General features: G+C 31.1%; 1 protein-coding gene across 1 annotated transcript in view; it reads left to right on the forward strand.

The window, feature by feature from the left end:
• Positions 1-7: 7 nt before the first annotated feature.
• Positions 8-16,134, forward strand: part of LOC105154354 (dystrophin, isoforms A/C/F/G/H) — a 462,027-nt gene continuing 445,900 nt past the window's right edge. The window contains exons 1-2 of the mRNA XM_087403323.1: positions 8-299; positions 1,376-1,466. Of these exons, the coding sequence (XP_087259449.1) occupies positions 1,376-1,466 (91 nt within the window). The 5' untranslated portion in view covers positions 8-299. The remainder of the gene's footprint in view (positions 300-1,375; positions 1,467-16,134) is intronic.

Genomic DNA, 16,134 nt, shown 5'->3' on the forward strand with positions numbered 1-16,134 from the left:
GAGAGGCATCCACGGTGAGATTGCACCGGCTGCAGCTGCGGCGAGTACTGAGCATGAATATGTGCGCGTTGATTGACAATTCCTCCTCGTGGTTAGGAGTTGACGTATAGTGGGCACGCGCTCGGACGCGATGGGTGCCCCGTCCGGATAGTCAGTGTCACTTCCGCTTACCAAATCGCTGTCAGTATTTACTGTGTCCGCCGGCTTATCGTCCAGTCCACGACGCCTGGTATAGAACGTTCTCCGAACGAGAAACGAAAGAACGCATTCCTCTCCGATGTTGCGCGGCCGTCTTCAAGGTGAACGATTGTTCCTACAGGAACTTGTCGATTAGGTGCGAAATGATGCGTTCCCCGCGTTGCGAATGTGATTTCGCGGTCACGAGAGTGAATCGAGCGACGATGAGAGATGTGAATTATTGGGATGCTGGGATTACCGGTGCATGGAAAACGGCAACACTTCATGCTGTCATTCACTGCGCGATGATGTTCTGGCTTTTGTTTCCGTTAATGATTATACAGTAGGAAGTGCATAATTTGTCCGCAATTTGTGCGAGTGTGTACAGGTGGAGGTCACTCATAGGTGTTCGTGTAACAAATCGCAATCACACGAGGCTAGCACGCTCGTTGTTTTGACCTCGGTTAATGGATTTTAAATATCAGTTAATGTGATTATTAGGAGAATATTTCTTTGTATGATGATTAATTACAGAAAGTATTTCTCTTTATTGTGATAACTTATCTATAAGTATATCTCGAATTATAAAATAGTTTTCGATAGCTAAATATACATGTACAGATAAAAAAAATTCCACGCACTAAAAAAATATTTATAGCAAATAACAGTTAATGATTCTTAAAGTTTTGTATCAATACTTTGCAATTTAAATCTTGTAATGCAAATTTTTGTGGGTTTAAAATAATTAACAAATTTCTGTTTCAATCAAAGAATAATATTAATATAAATATTTATAGTTTTATTTATACAATCAAAATCTAGTTTTAATTTCAAATACGTGTTAGAAGGAAAATTCGAGAAAGTTAAATTAGTTTTTGAATTAAAATACAATAACGATGCTTGCGATTGCGATTTCCTAGGATTTCAGAAAACTCGAATCGTAAATATTTTCGTGGTAATTTAAAGGTTTGATGAGAATTGTTGTATTACCAATGAAAATAGTGCTTCATTCGTATTATCGATGAACCTTCGTCCATAAAAAATAATCGCGCCGATACCGTCGGCGTCGCGGCGGCCTTAAATCAGCCTTACGCTACTAATCTCATTCAGTCTAGCGGTTAGAATCGCAAATCACGCGACACTTCGCGATTCTTAAATATTGTTGGATTATCGACTACTACGCGGTCGATCGTTTCAGATGCAGCGGAGGAAAATTCGTTGGATTATTCAGATACCAGAAGAATCGCAGCATATTGAGACTGTCGAGCAACAAATTTTAAGTACGAAAGGTAAGAAATTTGAATAACATAAAAATTCAAGAACTACATATCTAGAAGGAATCTAATCTTTTGAAGAGGATCTTAATCTTCTAAAGAGAATTCTAATTTTTTAAAAGTCATGAGAGAGAGAGAGAGAGAGAGAGAGAGAGAGAGAGAGAGAGAGAGAGAGAGAATACCATTCTAACAAGTTTGGAAATTTATATTATTTAATTACGCGAGTCTAATGTCAAATAGAAATCGTGCAAGTTATTTAACTTGTACAGTACAAATGCAATTCATTTTTGTTTAATTTAATTTAAATAATCTAAAAATGCATGGAATAAAATTCTTGAAATATAATAAATGTAATAAATTACGCGGAATCGGAAATATAATGTTTGGATGTGTGCCTTTGATTTATGTGTTGTGTAACATTTAAGTAATATGATTTTCTAGTTATAAATTTAGCAATGTTTTCGTCGAAAATGTTTATCTGCAATAAACAACGTGTAAAACCGAAGACAAGATCTTCTACAAGAGATTGATATAAACTTACATAATTTATTACGTATGTAAATAAACGTTCTATGTGCCGAATGCAGTCCTTTCATGAAGCAAAACTGCTGAGTGTAGATATCTTAAATCATTTTAGGCCGATAAGAAAAGGTCGCGACATGAAAATATAGTAAAACATAGACAATCAAACTGATTTTCGATTTGGATCTTCATCTTTTATTAAATTATCATAAGTGGAATTTTATTTAGTAGGATTTTATTTTGTAACTATTTATCACTCGCGATAAAAAAAAACAAATGTTATATAATCAAAATAATAAATATATTCTATAATTTCTAATATAAAAAATAATATATTCTATAATTTCTAATATATCTGTACTTTTGTGAATTATTATAGAATATAATATTCCACAATAATATTGTAGAATAAAATATTCTATAATAACATCGTATTATTTAGTATACAGTTTATTGAAATGATATGTACATTGATATGTATGATATGATATTACACGAATTGACACTATTATAGATACAGAATACATATTATACTTTATACATAATAATGTTAAATTATGTAACATATTATTTCAATAAACTGTATAATTTATAAGTAAAATCACATTCTATTTTATATTATTCTGGTAAACTGTGTTTTATGGAACATTCAATATGTTTGTTTACTTTTAACTTTTATTGTTTTATATATGTTACAACGTACGATAGCTCGATTTTTTATTTTATGTGTTTTTCAGTTACACTCGCTAACGAATACAAATAACAAAATTGTTTGAGAAGAAATATAATTGAAAGAGAGGAATTGTTATCGCGTTGTATATATAATTTTTAGAAGGATTTGTATAAATTCAATCATTTCTGTTGAAATATCTAGCTGAACAATCATGATTAATTTCATTTAAATTATTAAACAAAAAATTAAATAATACTTTTTTAATTTATCTCTTTATTTTGAGGTCGACAGTTTTATGGACTTAAACTTGTGAATAAAAATAAAAAAAAAATGTAGAGAATTTGCTACAAATTAAAATACATGTCACGTCTAGACGGTTGCTAGTAGTGTTTTATTCTATTCATTATGCAAATAAGTCATGACATTGCATGCATGTCGTTTATGTGATTATAAATAGAGATGATCGGCACGCGATCACGCGTTTTACTCCGTTTTCTCCTTTCAACGTAACGTCTTTTTATAGATGATCACTATTGTCTTTTACGACCGTATTAGTTCCTCCGTTGATGGATTACATTGCCCGCGCTCCTTTTCGTTCGTCTTATTAAATTTACTTCGAAACGTGTAAATATAACAGATGGGAACAAGAATGTCCCAATGTTTTGTGGAACGTAAATGATGGTATCAACTTCATTCCGTGTGTTCAACTATTGGCAAATAAATCTCGCGACTGCACTCGGTGGTGGATGTTCTAAGACGCAATCAATGATAAGTCTGTACGAAAAAAAGATTACGTTATCATTCCTTATCTATATATTATAACTTTATTTTTTAAAAGTTTAAATATGCACGATATGAACTGTAATATATAAAAAATTAAAAAACTGAAAACTTTTAAAATGAATCTCATTCTGAAGAATGAACTCTCTTAAAGATTGAAAATTGAGCTACTCTTTCTGGCACAATTTTCAGTCTTTGATGTGAAATTCCACTTCAAAGAATTTAGAGAATATGAAAGAAGATTTATCGGCAAGCATGCACTAATATTATAGGATTTGACCAAATATTAATAACATCTGCCAACAGATGTGCTTTGAGTTTGACATTTTAACAAGTCAGTTATGTCAAATACCAAGAAGGTATTTGATGCGTCGGCGCTAACTTCTACAGAGATCACCCGCAGGGTCGAAATCTGGTATACCGTGCAGTGTCGCGATGGGCTGCGTCCCATGAGGTCGTTCCGAGTTATGGAAAGTCCGATGCGCTCTTATTATAGAAGTTCCCTTGCTTTATAGCCGCGATAGATTATCTGTGGACCACTACTCGGGAACGACAAGTGTTCTTGACAGGAGCGAGTAAAATTAACAATTAGAATGTGAAGTTTTTTCAAATAGTATTTGCAAAACATATTATCTCTACAGTAAGAAGAATTTGCATTGCTAGGACACTCCGAGTGATTTTACCTTTCACTGTTAGTAAATGAGAGGAATTTGTAATCCCTTTATGCTGCAAAGTCAGCGATTTTTGCATAATTGTCTTATTGTTCTGTATTTTATTACATTATAATTTTTTTTTGGTTCTACATAATTTTTTATTGTAAGATAATCATTTTATTCGTGAAATTTTCATCCTTTATTAATTCTAGAAGTGCGAAAATAACAAATATATATGTATAATTGTATATTAACATTTATATTATATATAAAGGAATTATTCATATGTTATATTATCAAACCAATGATGATGGGCGATATAAAGGCATTTTTTTATCTCGATTAAATAGACGATTACATCTCTTATTTCATCGTAATTACTAATATGACTCTGGTCGTTTTAAATCACAATGCACGGATGTAATCAATGGACAGTCATTTATATCGAGATGATAAACATATGTGCCTGTGCGCGTGTAACACTCATTTAATTATTATATAATTATGAAAAGAATATTACAAAATTTTCTATATATTTTGAATTATTAATTTATTCAGAAGAATTTCAGAGAATTAGAAAGTAAAAAGTCAAATTGTAAAATAGCAGTTATTTTAAATAAAATTATGAGGTACGTAATATATTTAATTTTAATAGATTTTGTATAATTATATTACGCTGTATAAAATTTATTATGTATGTATTATTTAATTACAAGTTGTTTTTCGCTCCAGACAGATGTTGTTCAATTAATGTTCAATTTACTGATAGTAAATTGTTATTTTATCATAGTTTTTACGTTAATAAATTTGTTAATAATTTGCTGTATCAAAATTGACACTCGCAATGCGAACGACTATGAAAAATGCACGGCATTGAAATAATAAAAATATAATCAAGGACTGTGGTGGAAATATATCTCTTCGCAAACTTTGTCTATGTGAAGAAAAATTAATACAGAATGGACGATGATATATGTGAGTACAATAATCAATGATCTTAGTACATTTTTTATATTGCACGTTTTTTTATTGTTGATTTTTAATATATACTAATTTTTTTATGGCAATATAATTTCTATTATAATTTTGTAAAATTAAAATAATCATTCCTTTATTTTTCAAGACAATATCGAGAAAAAATTCGATACAGAAGATTTTATTTCTGTTTTAATATTATTAGTGTTGCCTAATGTAATAATTATTTTTCATCATTTATAAATTATCATAAATACACAAAAAATATTATTTACCAATTTTATTCGTTGATTTACATTTCTTGTGTATTTAGAAGAATCTGTACAAAATTATCATAAATTATATATTTCGCTTCTGCGCTTCTAAAACCGCAAAGGATTAATAAATCTGATTTAACTCTTATCTTTGTGTAGTAATGATATTATCTTCCTTCTGTGGTCGGAAATAGTTAAGAAACTAAGAAAGTATAATAAAACATAAATTCTCTAACAAATATGACATTTTATTCAAAGTTTTAATAAAACAAGTTTTGAAAACGGGAGAGTAGAAACCAGCTTTGTCGAACAGAGCGAGATTATAACTTATACCTTTCTTTATTTACACGCAGTAATATTTTAAGTTATTTTAAATGCAAGGCGATGTTGCAACGAGAATGCTAGAAAAGATAATCATGGCATTGTTTTCATATTGGGAAACCTTTGTTCTAAATAGACTAAGTATTCTTTGGTCAACGGAATGTTTACTTTCTCTTGTTGAAAGTAACATGCTTTTGATGTAATAAAACTGTATTATTTCTTGTGTGTTAGAAAAATATGTATGCTTTTATGTAAGAGCTTTCGAAGACGTTATTGATTTTCTGCACAAATTGATTTTTTAGTATCGTTAAAATTTTATTTAAGTTGCAGGAATTGTTTACAGTTATAAAATTATTTTAAACACATGCTTATATATTTAGATAAAAGTTGTATTTTGAAATTTTGAAATTGTTTAAAAGATATTATGATTAAGTATTTATATAAAAGACGTTATAAAACAAAAATAACTTTTCCATCGTATATCGTTTCAGTATATTATGAAATAGGATATTTAAAACTACTATTATGACTGATTATGTACATTGAGCGCAAATACAATAGTTAATCACAATAATATTATTGTAAAAAAGACTGTGTCATATCTCTCGCAAAATGTACGTGTCGCAGAAGAAAAGAAGACACATTTTCAGGGAATTGCGGTAGTTTTCTAGCTCCCGTGCAATCTCGTGTAAGTTCTGTAAGTTCGGAAACAGCGAGAGGCTATCTCTCGAAATTGCGCTAGTGGACGAGCAGACAGAGATATTTGGCGATGAATGGCGTGAAGGTATTTGTCCGTTATCGCTGTAACTTTTCTGATATTAGGTTCTGTTAGTAATTTGGCTACCACAGGATACTTTCCATTTGGTGACACAAGTCGTTCTATGTATCATACAAGAGTCATTCTATCTTTGTTACTCTCTGAATGGCAAGAAAGATAGAATGTTTGTGTTGATCTTTCTGCCACTAAATGGAAGCATCCACACTCTACTGATGATTTCGATATCAATCAATTGTTTATTAGCTAGATGTTTTATTATATTTTATTATTTGTAATTATCTATTAATAATTTTCAGTCAAGATGTAATTAAAAATATTTATTTTTATAAAATGATATAATTGCAGATTTTTTTTAAATACACGGAAAGAATAGTTTCGTTGAAGTATCTAAAAATTTGACTAGATATAAAAATCTAAAAATAATTTTAAACCATTAAAATAATATAGAACATTTAAGTATAATGAGAAATATGTAAAAGTTTTGACATTCTAACAATTAGCGTAAATCTTTCTAAATAATTATTTTGATAGTGTAACAAAATTACTTTCAGATCTATATATATTTAGCTGAATTTTAAATATTTTAACAAAATTATTCTTTCCATGTAAGAAAATATATCGTTGTACATTAAAAAAAAATTGTTAACTTGACTAAATGCATTTAATTCGTAATAATTATATATATTTAGTATATTTATACATTTAGGTTAACAAAATCTTGTAATTTAGGACATATGTTATTTGTTTGAAACAAATATTTGCTTGACAGTCCGTGACTACTACATTGAATCAACTAATATTTTTTTGAAACAGCAACTTTTCTCTCAGTTTACAACGATAAATATTTTAGCAGTTAAAACTCAAAATTGAATATAACTCAATTGATCACAATGAGATATTGAAAAATAATAATAGTTGTTAAATTAATTTCTCAGTTCTTTTATTAATTTGTTAAAATTTTTTAATTCTTAATATATCCTTAAAATTGTAGCAAGATTTTTTAGTTGAATTTTTCTAAAATAAAAATAAAAATAAAAATATGCTCGAGTAATAAAACATCTAATAAAATTTGCAAAAAGTTTTCGTATATACATGTATGAGATTAATGAATCAAAAGCTTTAATACGCGGACAGAGAAATATTGTTCAAATAGTTGATGGTTTTAATTTAAGTGGCCTATAATATAATACTAATTGGCATTACCGTAAACAGATTCCAGATATGAAATTAATTAGATTCATACCCGCGACGCGTAAACCAGGCGCGCGACCATGCATAACGTTATCGGTGAGGCCAATATGTAACGACATCAAGATGCTATCTCTGGGTTATTGACACGAGCGTTTCCGTAGTATACATACGCATCGTTATCGAGAATATATTAGAGTGATGTAAAATGTACCAGTTTCGATGTATCAGTGACGAAGATCAGAACGTCTGGTTCTGCACGATGTTAGATGTCGATGATTCTCGTTAAATATCAAACTGAAAACAGATATCCATCGAAAAATCTTTCGAGTCGCGGAGGAAAATGAAAGTTCATAATAGAATTGGATTTTGTAATTTGTAAAACTTACTTTAAATATATAAATTAAGATTTAAAATTCTTGCTGTTAAACTTCACATCGATCTATCAGCGACATAAAAAGGATAGTTTGCTGAAGTTTCTAAAAATTTAACTGGATACAGATTTGAAAATAATTTTGTTGTACTATTCAAAATAATTATGTAAGACATTAAAATTGGTTGTTAAAATGTCAAAATTTTTACATTTTGCTCTCATCATATTTGAGATTCGTATATCAAAAAAATAATGCTATATTAGTACCATTATTTAAATTAAAAATAATTTTGTTAATTAATAACACTATTAACGAAATAAATACGTCATGTTCTTGTTTTGACAAAACTTATTTGTTTTGTTAATACTATTGAAGTAATAAGATTATTTTCAATTAAAATAATGTTATTAATATATAACATCATCTTTTTTTCAGTGTACTGAATATTAAGAATTTGATAGTTCAACAAAATTATTTTCAGATTTATATCCAGCTAAATTTTTAAATACTTCAGCAATATCATTCTTTTCCTGGAGTTTTCATAAAATTATCTACTAAAATAAAATTCGTGATATATGAGATTTTATAATAATAAGTCGTTGACGTTGTTATATTATTATACTTATTCTACATTTTACACAAGAGAATTGTATTGTAGTCTACACCTAAATGCATATAAATAGTATCATGCAGCCGATTGTAGATTTGAGTTTTTGGCGGACCCCAAATAAGCTTAGGACGCTTATATACCTGTTCATTAGTATACTTCCTCTGATTTCTGAATCCCTGCTTACTTGTGATACGTTGGGCCTTACGATCAGTAAAGCAAGGCCCAGGTACCCGATTTCGCAATCGAAAGGTTCCCTCACCTTGAGATCTCTTCATTCTTTATTTGCAAAGAATGGCATTAGAAGTATTTTTGATACGTGCCACGGAAGCTATATGGACATAATTATACGTAGGCAAGAAACGACGATAATAATTAAGAACCTTACTCTGTATATAGAGAGTGAATAATGGAATTCATGGTAATATTCACGATTATTATATTCTTATTATAACATTTCTGAAATTAAACTTCCTTTACATTATTCTATTATTCTATTATATACATTTTATATACATATACATATACATATATATATATATTATATATATTCATATATATTCATATATATTTATACATTATAATAATATTCTATTTTTAATCCCCCCGCAGATATTCTAGATCTCTATAAACCTATGATTTTCAGTAACCATTAAAGCTTATTTCAATTAGAAGAATGGCACATCAAACATTAGTCTTCCCTCTCAATGAAAACGATTACATAAAACTTTTATTATTTTTATTTTCTCGTACGATTATCCGAGGGGGCCCATGGACGTGAGACGGTCTGGAGAAAGGGGGAAATTCTCGCTAGTGGAGTAAGAAGGAACGCGATATGCAGTGTCGAGGATTTCGCAGCATCGGCGAGACGAGAACGGAGCTACGCCGATGTGCATCGTGATCAGTGGTGAGGGAAGTTGGGCCTTATGAGTTGTCCGAGGTTGCCAGTTCGCTTGTAGCTCGGCCGGCGTGCGTTGCGTGTGCTGTGTAACTACGTTTGGCAGTTGTCGATTGACATTAGCTCGCAAAGGAAGTACGTGCGTCGCGTCGCCGTCTTCTGCTCCTTTTTCCTGCGCTCGCGCGAGTCGTCGGCGTCGTTTCTCTGCCGCGCGTTCTCCGTCCGTTCGAATCGACGATCCGTAAAATCGTGCGGGATGCCACGAAGTGTCGCATCGCGCGACCTCCGGTTACGACGGTCGTGAAGGTTTCAAACGGATCGTCGTCTCGTTCGTAAAGATAGAAAGAGAGAGAGAGAGAGAGAGAGAGAGAGAGAGAAAGTTAAAGAGTTGATGCGTGCAAGCGCGCGTGCGACGGCGGCGGCGGGCGACGAGCAACGACGAGTGCAGTGAGTGTTGGTGAGGTGTGCGTGAGTGCGTGGCCGGTGTGCCTCTTGACTTGTCAGAATCAACAAGTGGCGTAGTAACATCCTCGTGTGGGCGCGTGCGCGCGCGCGAACGGCCGATTCTAACCTCGGCGGTTAACTCTTCTCCTTCGTGTATTTGTGCGCGCGCGAGCTGGCTCCCCGCGGGAGCCGATTGACGGCGTCACGGTGTGTTGCCGGTGATCTGCGATCACCTCGTGTCCTTGGATATTAACGTCGTCGGATTGTCCGGTCCAAATATCCTCAAGATGGAAGTCATCTACATAGGTGCGTGCGTGCGTGCGTGCATGTATATTTACATATGTATGTACGTAGGTATGGCGTATGTGGGCGTGTGGGCACGTCTCGTGGAGTTCGCGTAGCGAGATTCTTTCTCCGTTCCGCACGTAGCCCGCTCTCTCGCGCGCTTGTCACTTTGCACCTGGCAAATGCAAGGCGCAAGGCCTTCTCTACGGAATCTTTTCGGAGCACGGCCTTGATCTCGAACGATATTCTTCGCTGAAATCTGACGCGATTCTTCCACTTAATCGTTCGAGATAATTGCGTATCAGAAAAGTATCATTTTATCACGAGGAAAAATGATAACTCAATTTATTTTCTTCCTTTTAAGTAATGGTTATCTTTGGAAAGATTATTTTCTTGATGATTAATAATTTTAAAGTTTACTTATTATAAATTTTAGAAAAACTCATGATTATGTACTTGAAACACAAGAATTTACTTTTTTTTTAAGAATATAAAATAAAATTAATCGAAGAAGCGACTTTATATATGATAATATAAGCAAATTGAATTTGTTTAGTATAATAATGTTGATCGAAGTATTATATGAATTTTTGAAATACGTATCTAATTATTATTTACGAGAATATATATTTTTCTGTGACAATGTTTTTTTATGTACTGTAACAGATAGTTATTCAATAATCTAACAGATTATTGTTTTTACGAATTACTGTAATTGTCGAACTCGTCATCGAGAAATATTCCGATATTTATCAGTCACAATTATTCCTATTCATGCTGTATATTGTTGTTTCTTATATGTTGTCTCCTTGTATCACAGTTTTTAGTTTTCATGTGCAGTGTTACTTTTTTTTTAATCAGTTCGGATTAATTTGCTTCCACTTTGAAATGTGCCTGATTATGTTCTTCTTGCAAGCATAAATATGAAAAATTTAGAAAATTTGAGAGATAAGTCATATCACAGTCTTATCTCTGAAGTCTTGTGGCTTTGCATCTTATATTTCGAGTATTCGTACTTCTACGTTCAGTGTTAAATATTCGACCTGATTTTGATTTCTTCGTCTTTTGCACGAAGATACGTTATCTGCAACTGAGAGTTAAACGGCTACATATTTTACGAAATACACGGTGGAAGGACTTATTTCATTTATTTTTATCGAATTATTTTAAAAGACTTTTATTGTGTATAAACTCGTTTGTCTATTGTGTAAAATATTTTATCGAAGAAATTGTGTTCAATCGCTTGGCTCACGTCGACATGCTTTTTCATGGCTATTCTGTATAGTACACACACACACACACACACATATATATATATATATATATATATATATATATACATATATATATATACTGGCTACTTGAATATACAGTTGCCGGGCCACATTTTTCGCGTTGTCACCCGCAGTAGGCAATAGAATTATCTACGCCCCGAGCGTAACTTATCTTATCTTAAAATTATTTGCGGTCGGCGCGCGGGAAATGCATGTGTACGTCAAAATTGAAGATCGGTACACGTGTATGTAAGAAAAGATAACGTGCTGATATTTGATTTCAGCGCCGATACTTGATTTAACGTGCTATGCCGTCCTATATTAGTATACGTACGAAAATCCGAAAAAATTGGCGATTGTCAAAGTGCGACGGGAATGATTGTTTAACCGCAAATAAAATGTCAATATTAAATTCAATATTAAATTAATATATATATATATATATATATATATATATATATATATGTCATATTGATTTACGCCGAATATATTAGAGTTTCTAAAAATCGTCGTGATGACATATCTATGTACGATACGTCACGTATATTCTCGCATATATTTCACCTGATTGAGTTCGTACACGCGCAATATTCAATCTTGGAGATTTGTGTTTCATAAAATCACTTAAAATGACGCGTAAAACGATGCATACGCAAAAATGATTATGTTGTAATAATTTATATATTTGCCTCCACAACGCAAATATATTGGCATAAATAATATATTAATTCGAGATATTATAACGGTATCGTTAGCGATTATTACACATGTGAAACGATTTAATAAATTTTAAAATGTAAATTGTATAATAAATGATAACTGGGGATAAATTATGTGAATAAATTGTTATATTAATTCGTTTAAATTATTGTGGAATATCTTTATACACACAAAAATTATAAATAGATTTATTTAAAAAAAAAATCAAATATTATTATTATTTATAGACTGGTAATATATAATGTAATTTGTTTATATTAATAAATATTTGTTATTATTAGTAATGATTTTTTTATGAAGAAGTTTCTGTTTTGCTCTTGTTAAGCTATTACAAAATTTAAAGATCATGAAATTAAATAAAAAACACATAATTTAATTGTAAATATATATCTGGTCTACTGAGAGAATATATATTTCGAGGATAACTTCTTTAATAAATTAACAGCAAATTATTTCTTATAATCCAGTTGTATTATAAAAGATTGATGTTTACATTGTGAAACTACATCATTTGCAAATTGTGACATGAATTATGCTATGAATTTACATATGTAATTGTAAATTAAAATGTTTTCCTACAAACCAGGTTAATTGGTCGTTAATTTAATTTGCGCGTTAATACTTTCTATTCGATTAAATTTTCCTCATTTAGATTGCACATTCTTGAACATTGCTGTATTTGTTGTCGCAGGCCAATAAACCATTACTTAAATATATACATGCGGTCGATATATCTCTATATGTATATATAGTATTTAGAAAGTCGTTTTACATAGTTTAGTGGTATTTATATTATTATATTTGTAGTAGTTATTTACAGAATATGGAGCTATGAAAAAGCCACTTCCATCAAAATAAATTCACATACAATTTATATAGGATTAATTCGCTAATTTCAGTAACGTAATTACTAATAATTACTAATATCCGGAATCAATTTGATGTTATTTAATAAATAATAATATTATTTATATTATTATTTATTTAATTAATAAAAAATAAAAATATGAATAAATTAGTATGAGTTTATAATTGAGTATTTACATATTACAGTATAAATTTATTTGATGTCTTTCAGAATATATTGATCTAATAAAAACACGTAAATTTTTTAAGTAATAAGTATATAAGTCGGTTGAAGTATAATGTACAAATAACTGCATGGATTGATCAATACTTTGCCACTCCCCTCATTTTTTATTCAATTAAAAATGCATGTATTACATTACATTATTAATAGTGTTGTTCCCACCTTGTGTATCAATTTTATAATCAATTGTATTATACTTAATAGCTATTCGATTATTTTACTTATTAAATTAAGATAATCATATCGAAGAGGGAGATCCCATTTCAATGATTGATTTTTGTGAAGTTAATATATCATTTTCAAAATTTTGATATAATTGATAAAGTTTTGAACTTTTTTCTAAAATGTTTGATACTCAAACAGAACAAAAAATCAATTACGTCAAAATAGTGATAATGTCAAAATTATTTAAAATTAAATGTAAATGATTAAAAAGTGAGTTTAGTAATTAATTTTTAGTATCAATTTTGGAGTTATTTTGATGTCATGATGATTTGTATTCTATTTAGGACATTTTGATGTAAAAAAAGTAAAAGAATTCTGTCACAATTTGACATGAAAAGTAAGAATCCATCTATAAGATAAATACTAAGTGCACACTTTGCGTTGTCATTATATGAAAATAGATCGTAATATTTTTATATTAATCAGGATCGATGTTAATATCGATGATATTTTTGATGAAGTTTTTGATGAAAGCAATATAAAAAATTCTCAACTGCTAGATTTCTAAAAAAAAAAGTTATATAACATTTTTAACTTTTGACAATATACAATAGCTTTATATTATCAGAAAATTTCAATCCGTGATATGACAAATTACATCGATACCTTTCAATTGGCGTTTGATAATAATCATCGTGTGGGAAACATAGAACGCACATTCAATATTCGGACTGTTCACGTTTTCATGCGGACCCTTGATAATTTCGTTAGCTACCGAGCTCGTTGTCATAGTTGAACACTCTCGTGAAGGCATGCACTGGTATTATTTGGTCCCATCAGAACGTTTGACCCGCGAAACCTTTCATAGTGCGGTTAGGGCCAACGACATGCGTACTTCAGGCACATTCACAGAGAAGAAGTGTGCTGCACTCGCATAGCCGGTAGTGGTCCGCATTGTCAGCTCGTTTAAACAATTGTTCGCTACGCGGTCTGCTTATTTGCATAGTATCCATGCTGTTCTCGGCGTACGCTCCCAGCTTGGCGCCATCGAGCCCACGAGATTCAGCTGGTGACACATTTAGGTTTTGTTATCTAATTATTCTAATGTATAGGTATTGTCTGATATATGGGGATTCCGATTATCATTCTGCAGAAAAAAACAGAAACCTTTCTGACAATGAGTAATTACAACAATTCGCTAGCCAGATGTTATAATCAAATATTAATTAGTGTACAAAATACACTCTTTCGATTTCTTGGGGTAAAATCTCCAAAAGAGTGAAAATACTGCCATTATTGAAAGTTATTTTATTTGCACTTTTTAATAAGAGAGAGAGAATTTTCACTTTTTTTTTTTGGAATGAGACTTTATTCTTTTGGAGTGGGATTCACTCCAAAAAAGGAGTGATTTCTTTTCTTTGAAGAGCATCTCACTCAAAAAAAAGAAAGAAAGAAAATCTATCATTCTTCTTCAAGAATGCAAGTATTCTCACTCTTTTTCAATAATGGCAGTTCTTTTATTTTTTTGGAGTGAAATTTCATTTCAAGAAATTTAGAGAGTATTAAAGAAATAATTTCTAATATATTACGTCTCATTAATTTCTTTATGTCTTACCTTGTTATCTTTTAAATTTTACTATTAAATTTTAATAACATTCGTGACATTGAAGTGATTTTTATAATACATTTATTTCGTATATAAGAAAACTATTTCTTTAACCTCGATAAACAATTCAACGAAAATTTGTTTGACTAATGCTTTAGATTTGTATTAAAATTTTCCAACAACTATTGCGGCTTTTCACGTTTTTAATGTTAAATGTGATTCTACATCGCATTCTTTTAGTGTGAATCGTATTCTGAATGATACAGATCACTTTTAGTGATAATAACTGTAAGTGCATGTAAGAATATTGTATGAAGGTTTGTAATCTCTAGTATGTTCATATGTAGCGCTAGACGTAACCATCTGATTCTGGATTTTATTTATCATATATGAAGACTACGTTCATTGCCTGGGGTGAGAAGAAGCCAGCTGCAGTTAAACGGGAATGCGGGCTGAATTGGCCATGGCATTAGCTAGCGATGGGCGAGTCGCGATGTCCGTTCGATTAGGTTGATTGGTTTTTCGCGTGTAAATTCGCACTTCTCGCAGCAACCGATTACAAATTATCCCAACGAAAGCGATATAAAATGTCCAATTGGTTTTATCGCTGAATAAGCGATAAGCGCATGTCGAGTTCATTTTTCTATCGTTTTGCTTCCTCCCCACGCTTTCCACTTAACGAAGAGACATGAAGAAGTGCTTTCGATAATCTCTTTTAAAGGTCCTCTTCCACAGAAAGACTCAAAGAATTAAACTGCTCGTGAATTGACCTCTGTTATCTTCGGTTATTTTTATTCGCGTGAATTTCAAAGGCAAAACGTTCCGTTCGATTAGAAAGGAAAAACTTCGGGAAACAGTGAATTAATTAGCTAGTTAAGAATATTAACTTGCGCCAGAAGAGATATTACCGATCGATAGTATATTGTAAGAAATGATATAACCTTGGATACTGATCTCGATCTTATTGCGACAGTGCAAAATAAACCCAGTATGCCGCGAATGACGTAATTATCTCCGACGTGAACATCATTAATAGTGCGAGACAAATGTAATTACCGCTCAATATCGCAGAATTT

The sequence above is a fragment of the Acromyrmex echinatior genome, chromosome 2 (assembly GCF_024713525.1).
Source record: "Acromyrmex echinatior isolate Ae372 chromosome 2, ASM2471352v2, whole genome shotgun sequence".
Taxonomy (NCBI): domain Eukaryota; kingdom Metazoa; phylum Arthropoda; class Insecta; order Hymenoptera; family Formicidae; genus Acromyrmex; species Acromyrmex echinatior.